Here is a 7500-nt window from a genome sequence, read left to right on the forward strand (position 1 = left end):
GAGCCAGGGGGGCGTGGAGGCCGTGGGGGACGTTGGGGGCGTGGGGTGTGTGTCTAGCTGCCGCCCTCTCCATCCTTGCCCCGTATCCTGCAAATGCTTCCTTCAGGTAAGTACTCCTCTAACCTAACCTAACTTTTCTTATTCTAGCTTAACCTGACGTTTCCTTTCCTAACCTACCCTAACCTAACCTAACCTAACCTAACCTAATCTAACCTAACCTAACCTAACCTAACCTAACCTAACTTTTCTTATTCTAGCTTAACCTGACGTTTCCTTTCCTAACCTACCCTAACCTAACCTAACCTAACCTAACCTAATCTAACCTAACCTAACCTAACCTAACCTAACCTAACTTTTCTTATTCTAGCTTAACCTGACGTTTCCTTTCCTAACCTAACCTAACCTAACCTAACCTAACCTTACCTTACCTTACCTAACCTAACCTAACCTAACCTTTCTTATTCTATCTTAACCTGACGTTTCCTTTCCTAACCTAACCTAACCTAATCTAACCTTACCTAACCTAACCTAACCTAACCTAACTTTTCTTATTCTAGATTAACCTGACGTTTCCTTTCCTAACCTAACCTAACCTAACCAAACCTAACCTTACCTAACCTAACTTTACCTTACCTTACCTTACCTAACCTAACCTAACCCAACCTAACCTAACCTAACCTAAATTAACCAAACCTAACCTAACCTAACCTACCCTACCCTAAATTAACCTAACCTAACCTAACCTAACCTAACCTAACCTAACCAAACAACCACAAGAAACGAACCAGTCATCTCTGTGTCTTTTAAAAATAGTTCTTATGGGAATCTGCAATGCCTAGAAGTACGATAATTGATTCAAGAGACACAAAGGAAGGAGACCGGAGAGTGAGAGAGGTTGAGAGAAGCAAAAAAGGAGAAATACGCGTGTCAAAGGTGAAGAGGGAGAGTTACAGGTAGACTCCTTGACCCGCCACACCTCTCCGTGACCCCTCCCCCACTGGCGCCCACCATGCCACACTGGGGGGGGGGCTATGAAGAAAAGATTGAAAAAGAAGTTGAAGAAAAAAGAAAATTAAAAAGAAAAAAGAAAAGAAATAGAAAGAAAAGGGAAAAAAGAAATAAAGAAAATAAGAATAAAGGAAAGGAAAGGAAGATAAGAAAAACGAACAAGGAAAAGAATAGAGAAAAGGGAAAAAAGAGAATAAGGAAGTGTCCAGTGAAGACGTCGAACCTCAAAGAGAATTGCCAGAAGGAATCTTTCCAGGGGCAACTAACGCAACAAAATAAATAAATGAATAAATAAATAAATAAATAAGAATAAATAAAAATATAAATAAAAAATAAGATAAAATAAATAAATAAAATAAGGAAGGAAAAAGAAAAGTAAAAAAAAAAAAAATTCCATAAACATTACAAGGATCGTCTTGACACCTTCCTGTCGAGAGAGTGTAACCCTTTGCCTGCCATCCGCTACATCCTTCATTAATCACTAATCACTGTGAGACATCTTCACTTGATCTACAGCCACCTCGAATCTTTAAACTGGCTAGAAACTGCAATATCTATTCTTTTTAATTTCCTTTCTTGTAGGTGCTTATAAAGATCGCATGCATTACTTCTAGTGCTGCTGTTTTGTATCACAGTGAAAGGGTTAAGGCACAGGAAGTAGGAAGTACGGAATCAAGCAGGGAGTTCCAGCTCTCTTGTATTGACCACCGTGAAACAATTGCAGCACGGGACTGTGGCTGTGGCTGTGGTGTTAGTAGAGGCCTTCACCTCCTATCACTGGTTGTTTCCAGAGGCCACACAGGTAATTAGTTGGGCTCCTTGGGTGTCCAGCTTGTCCTCCACTGACTTTCCAGAAACAATTACAGCTCGAGACTGTGGCTGTGGCTGTGGCTGTGGCTGTGGCTGTGTCGTTGGTAAAGGCTTTGACCTCCCATCAGTGGTGTTTCCAAAGGCCACAGAGATCAATAGTCTGGTTTTTAGTTTGTTTTTCCTCTCATATTACAGAATCCTTGTCTAACCATTACTAGTATCAGGAAAGCCCTTCTGTGAACCTTGGCAACTTCCACCACAGTATCAGTCACTGCTGTGTTTGGGAGTTTGTATATCTGGCCCCTTGTGTTGTTAGTGAGCATGAGGGTCACAGTTCTTTTTTTTCTTTTTTAATGGAATGGATTACTTTCGAACCTACACTTTCCCTGTGAACCTTCCCATTTTTTCTAAACCTTTTTCTAAACCTTTTCTAAACTATTTATCAACTTCCTTCTTCTAAACTTTTGTCTTATAAGCCTCCTCCATTTAATTAAGCCTTTTCTAAACACTCTTCTAAAACTTGTACTTTTAAGTCTCCTCCTAAGCCTTCTATACCTTCTTTTAAACCTTTCCTTTCTCTCTAAACCACCTCCTTCTTCATCTTTTAAATCTTCGACAATCTTCTCCCTTAAACCCTTTTTCTAAACCTCTCCTTTCTCTAAACCACCTTTTTCACCTTCTTCCTTTAAACCTTCGACAACCTTCTCCCTTAAACCCTTTTTCTAAACCTAAACCTTTCTTCCAAACCTCTCTCCCTCGTGGCAGGCTGGGCAGTCCGTGGGGTTGGCGGTGCGTGAACGAAACCTGCGTGAAGGAAGAGAAAGACCCGCGCACCATCTTACCTGACCTGGACACCTGTAAACTTACCTGCGCGAGGGGGAGCGTGATATGGCCTCGCCCCACTGGCCTCGTGCGCATCGGAAATGAGGTGAGTGAACTAGTGAGTGAGTGAGTGAGCGAGCGGAAGACCATATTCTGAAACACTTTTGCGCCAAAGGTTCTACAAGTGACACGGGTTTTTAAAGGTGTTTTCGCGGCTTTCGTAGCAGGTTAACAAGATTTCTACATTACTCACTGGAGGAATACGCTTGACAACCTGGCTAATCATCTCTGTGGCCTTGGGGGACAGTCGTGGTGAGAGCTAAGTGTTTCTGAGGAATGCCCATTGAGTAAGTGAGGCAGTGAATGGTAGATTTGTTTTTTTTCAAGAATATTTACTTGCACGTTATTTATCATCTCCTCCTCCTCCTCTTCTCTCCACCAGACAGTTTTCTTCCTCCTGGGGGCACTGGAGCTGGGGAAGGTGAACACAGGAAACCCCGAAGCTGAGGAACTGGTGAGAGAGTCCTTTAACATTTTCAACACCACCTTGGCTTCCTTATCTTCGCTGGCTGATGGCGCGCATTTACCCAAGGGCGCCTTCACTGACCAGGTAAGGAAAAAGGCAGGATATCAGGTCAGGTTAAGAAGATATGAGGTAGGATGTGATAGGATAGAAAATAAAATAGAACAAGGAGTAGGATAAGGCAGAATAGGGGGATAGGATAAGAGGATATGGTAGAATAGGGGGTAGTACAGGTAGGAAGACAGGGTAGAAGGGTTAAGTAACTGTCTATCATGAAGTGAAGGCGTGGTACCTGTATAGTTAATTAGATGTGTGACAAGGGCGTGATTTACTTTGTGTGTGTGTGTGTGTGTGTGTGTGTGTGAATCCATCTATCCATCCATTAATTTGTCGATCTATCAGTCTATCTATCTATCTATCTATCTATCTATCTGTTTGTTTATCTATCCATCTTTCTATCTATCTATCTACCTATCTATTTATCCATCTGTCTACCTATCTATCTATCTGTTTACGTATCTATCTATCTATCTGTTTATCTGTCCATCTCCATCCACCCTTCCAGTCTACCCATCCATTTACCAGTGTAGCAAAATGGGAGGGAACAACAACAATAACAGCTCACCTCGCCTTGTGCACACCAACACAACATTAAGCCTCCCTCCCTCAGGTGCGGCGGCATCGCGTGGTGGTCGAGGTGGTGCTGGTGGGCGGCGGGCACCAGACGACCCTCTCCCCACACACACGCGAGGCCTACACCCTCAGCATCACGACGCAGGAACTCACGACCCGCCCCGTCATCTTTGCCACGGACTTCTTCGGCGCCCGCCACGCCCTAGAGACTCTGAGCCAGCTGGTGGTGAGCGACGAGGACACGGGCCTGCTGAAGGTGCGAACTGACGGTCATCGGAATCTGCACCCCTGCTGCTGCTGCTGCTGCTGCTGGTGCTGCTGCTGGTGCTGCTGCTGGTGCTGCTGGTGACGCGACCATGCCACCGCTGCTAGTAATGCTGAGACTAATGGTGGTGTTGCTTCTGCTGTTTCTACTACTACTGCTGCTGCTACTACTGCTACTACCACTGCTACTACTACTACTACTACTACTACTACTACTACTACTACTACTACTACTACTACTACTACTACTACTACTAGTTATAATAACTAACTACTACTACTACTACTACTACTACTACTACTACTACTACTACTACTACTACTACTACTACTACTACTACTACTACTACTACTACTACTACTACTACTGAGCCTGTACGGGATGCAGGGTGGCTGGTCTAGTGGTGGTAGTGGTGTGAGGGGCAGTGGGTGGTGTGGGGCGCGGCAGTGAGTAGTGGGGTGCACAGCGTGGTGTGTTGGTGTTAACCGGCGTGATACCTACAGGTGGTGAAGACAGCGGCGGTGACGGACGCGCCGGCGTTCGCGTACCGCGGGCTGTTGGTGGACACCTCGCGTAACTTCGTGACGGTGGCGGCGCTGCGGCGCACGGTGGACGCGATGGCCGCCAGCAAGCTGAACACCCTGCACTGGCACATCACGGACTCCCACTCCTTCCCGCTGGCCCTGCACTCCCTCCCAAACATGGCCTACTACGGCGCCTACTCCGCCAGGCAGGTGTACACGCCGGCGCAGGTGCGCGACCTGGTGCAGTACGCGCGCGTGCGCGGCGTGCGTGTGCTGCCCGAGCTGGACGCGCCCGCACACGTGGGCAATGGCTGGCAGTGGGCCGAGAAGGAGGGACTGGGCCGACTTGCAGTGTGCGTCAACCAGGTGTGTGTGTGTGTGTGTGTGTGTGTGTGTGTGTGTGTGTGCACGTTGTTTGTGTGAGTGTGTGTGTGTGTGTGTGAGTGTGTGTTGGAGCATGACAGGTGGCGCTCCCCGTCGCTGTGCCCGCAGCCTCCTTTCCCCTCCCACAGGAGCCGTGGCAGCAGTACTGCGAGGAGCCGCCATGTGGGCAGCTCAACCCTTCCCTCAACGCCACCTACTCCCTGCTGGGCCAGCTATACACACACCTGCTGCAGCTCTTCCCCGCGCACCACTACTTCCACTACGGCGCCAGTCAGGTGAGCCACCCTCGTAATGCCTCCCCCACCCCTCCTCAAACCACCACTGCTCATATGACCTCTCCCTCCACGTATGTTTTTTTTTTTTTTTAATCTTATTTTTTTTTTATGTTGCGATGCCCGTCAACGCATCAACCAGTCAGACAGTCAACCAGTCAGTCAATCTGGGACGGGCATTCTCAGTGGGCCATTTGTTAGGTTAGGTTAGGTTAGGTTAGGTTTGGTTAGGTTAGGTTAGGTTATCAGCTCTGCACCTCGTCATGATCACCCTCCTCTTCTTTCAGGTCAGTATTAATTGTTGGAACCTGACGGAGGAGGTGACGGAGTACCTGAAGGAGACGGGACGAGGGCAAGGGGCTGAGGACTTCCATGACTTATGGGGGGAGTTCCAGCGGCGCGCGAGGGAGCTGGTTGAGGCGGCGAGCGGAGACGTGACCCTTGGCGTGGTGAGGTCCTCCAGTCTGACAGAGGCGGAGAGACGTAAGCGCCACCTGGACCCGGAGTATTACATTATCCAGGTGGGTGTGGTAGTAGTAGTGGTAGTAGTTGTAGTAGTAGTAGTAGTAGTAGTGGTAGTAGTTGTAGTAGTAGAGGATTTAGTACATAGTAATTCTCCCAATGATATATAAATCCCACTACTTAACCTAACTTAAACTAATCCAACTTAACCTAGCTTAACCCCGCCTGACCTGACCTAACTTAACTTAACCCAACCTAACATAACCTAACCAAAACTAACCTAATTTAACGTAACCTTACTTATCTAACCTAACCCAACCTAACCTAACCTAATCTAACCCATCCTAACCTAACTTAAACTAACCTAACCTAACCTAACCTAACCCAACTAACGCAACCTAACCTAACCTAACCTAACTTAACCCAACCAGACTCAACCTAACCCAAATCAGCCCAACCCTAAACACCAATTACTTTAAGGGAATCCTGAAATACGAAATATTGATGACAAACGTACCATAGCAACTTCAGACACAGAATTAGTAATATCTGAAAAAATACCAACAGAGCGAAAAAAAAAAAAAAAAATACCCTGAAAAAATAAATTACCTGTGAAAACTTGTACAGATCACCACTCCTGACGCAGTGGAGGAAGCCAGGCGCCTCACACAGGAAGGCTACAGTGTTATCCTGAGCGACCCGAAGACCTGGGACTTATCCAGCGGCCACGGGGATGCTTACGGCTCTGGTCCCGTGCCCAAGGATGCCTACAAGGGGTGGCAGGCCGTGTACGGGACCCACCTGCAGAAGGGCGCGGGTCCTGGAAAGGTTCTTGGGGGCGAGGCGGTACTGTGGAGTCATCAGGTGGATGGTGGTAATCTGGATGCCACGGTGAGTGTGGGGAAGGTGGAGAGGAAGGAGGAAGGCAGGAGAGGGAGGGAGGGAGGGAAGGAAGGCGTGCTGTTTCTTTCTTTACTGATGTATAAGAGCTCGTGTGTCAGTGAACAGAGCCTCTGATGAACTCTTCTGTCCACGCAGGTGTGGCCGCGCGCCGCAGCGCTGGCGGAGCGTCTGTGGAGCAACCCGTCCACCTCGTGGCGGGAGGCAGAGACCCGCTTCATCCACCACCGGCAGCGCCTCGTGCAGCGCGGCGTGCAGGCGGAGCGAATACAGCCCCAGTGGTGCCACCAGAACGAGGGCCTCTGTTATCTCTAGTGCCAGAGCAGTGCCAGGCTGTGGTGCTGCTGAGTGCCCGCAGTTAGTGCCAGCAGTGCCGCCACAGCAAGGCACTCCTTCCTCTGTAGTGCCAGTGTGCCGAGCAAGAGAGAGACACCTGGCGTTAGTGCCTCGGAGTGCCGGCATGAGAACAGTTGCGTTGCGGCATCAGGAGTCGTGTTCTGGAACGTTTCGGTGCCTTGTTTGGAGTGTTATAGCTGCTGTAGTGGAGACTGCTAGGGTCTTCAGGAGTGTTGTCATGAATCAGTAGTTTAACAGGCTGGTGGAAGTCATCGGGGTTTACAAGTGAGTTTGACAGTGCCAGTGGAAGTTATTCGAGGGTTTTCAAGAATATTCTCACGATTCTAGTGATATTAATGTTATCTGGGGTTTTGAAATGTTATTGGGGGTTTTCAAAGATGTTTTCGTGATTCAGTACTGTAACAAGTTTTACTGGAAGTTATTGGGAGTTTTCATGACTGTTCCGCGATACATTAGTCCAGCAGGCTGCAGTGGAAGTCTTTAGGTTTCCACCGGTGTGTCCATGACCAGTGACAGATTAACAAGGGTTTCACGTCACCA

The 7500-nt window shown here is 47.8% G+C and overlaps 1 protein-coding gene across 1 annotated transcript in view; it reads left to right on the top strand.

Moving 5' to 3' along the window:
* The window catches only part of LOC135094144 (chitooligosaccharidolytic beta-N-acetylglucosaminidase-like), a 10292-nt gene that overhangs the window by 2553 nt on the left and 239 nt on the right, over positions 1-7500 (top strand). Inside the window, exons 2-10 of the mRNA XM_063993961.1 lie at positions 1-106; positions 2584-2746; positions 3083-3250; positions 3834-4052; positions 4565-4951; positions 5098-5244; positions 5529-5762; positions 6331-6594; positions 6742-7500. The exon at positions 1-106 is cut by the window's left edge and continues 94 nt beyond it; the exon at positions 6742-7500 is cut by the window's right edge and continues 239 nt beyond it. Coding sequence (XP_063850031.1) covers positions 1-106; positions 2584-2746; positions 3083-3250; positions 3834-4052; positions 4565-4951; positions 5098-5244; positions 5529-5762; positions 6331-6594; positions 6742-6918 — 1865 coding nt within the window. The 3' untranslated portion in view covers positions 6919-7500. The remainder of the gene's footprint in view (positions 107-2583; positions 2747-3082; positions 3251-3833; positions 4053-4564; positions 4952-5097; positions 5245-5528; positions 5763-6330; positions 6595-6741) is intronic.

Source organism: Scylla paramamosain, chromosome 44 (genome assembly GCF_035594125.1).
Source record: "Scylla paramamosain isolate STU-SP2022 chromosome 44, ASM3559412v1, whole genome shotgun sequence".
NCBI lineage: Eukaryota > Metazoa > Arthropoda > Malacostraca > Decapoda > Portunidae > Scylla > Scylla paramamosain.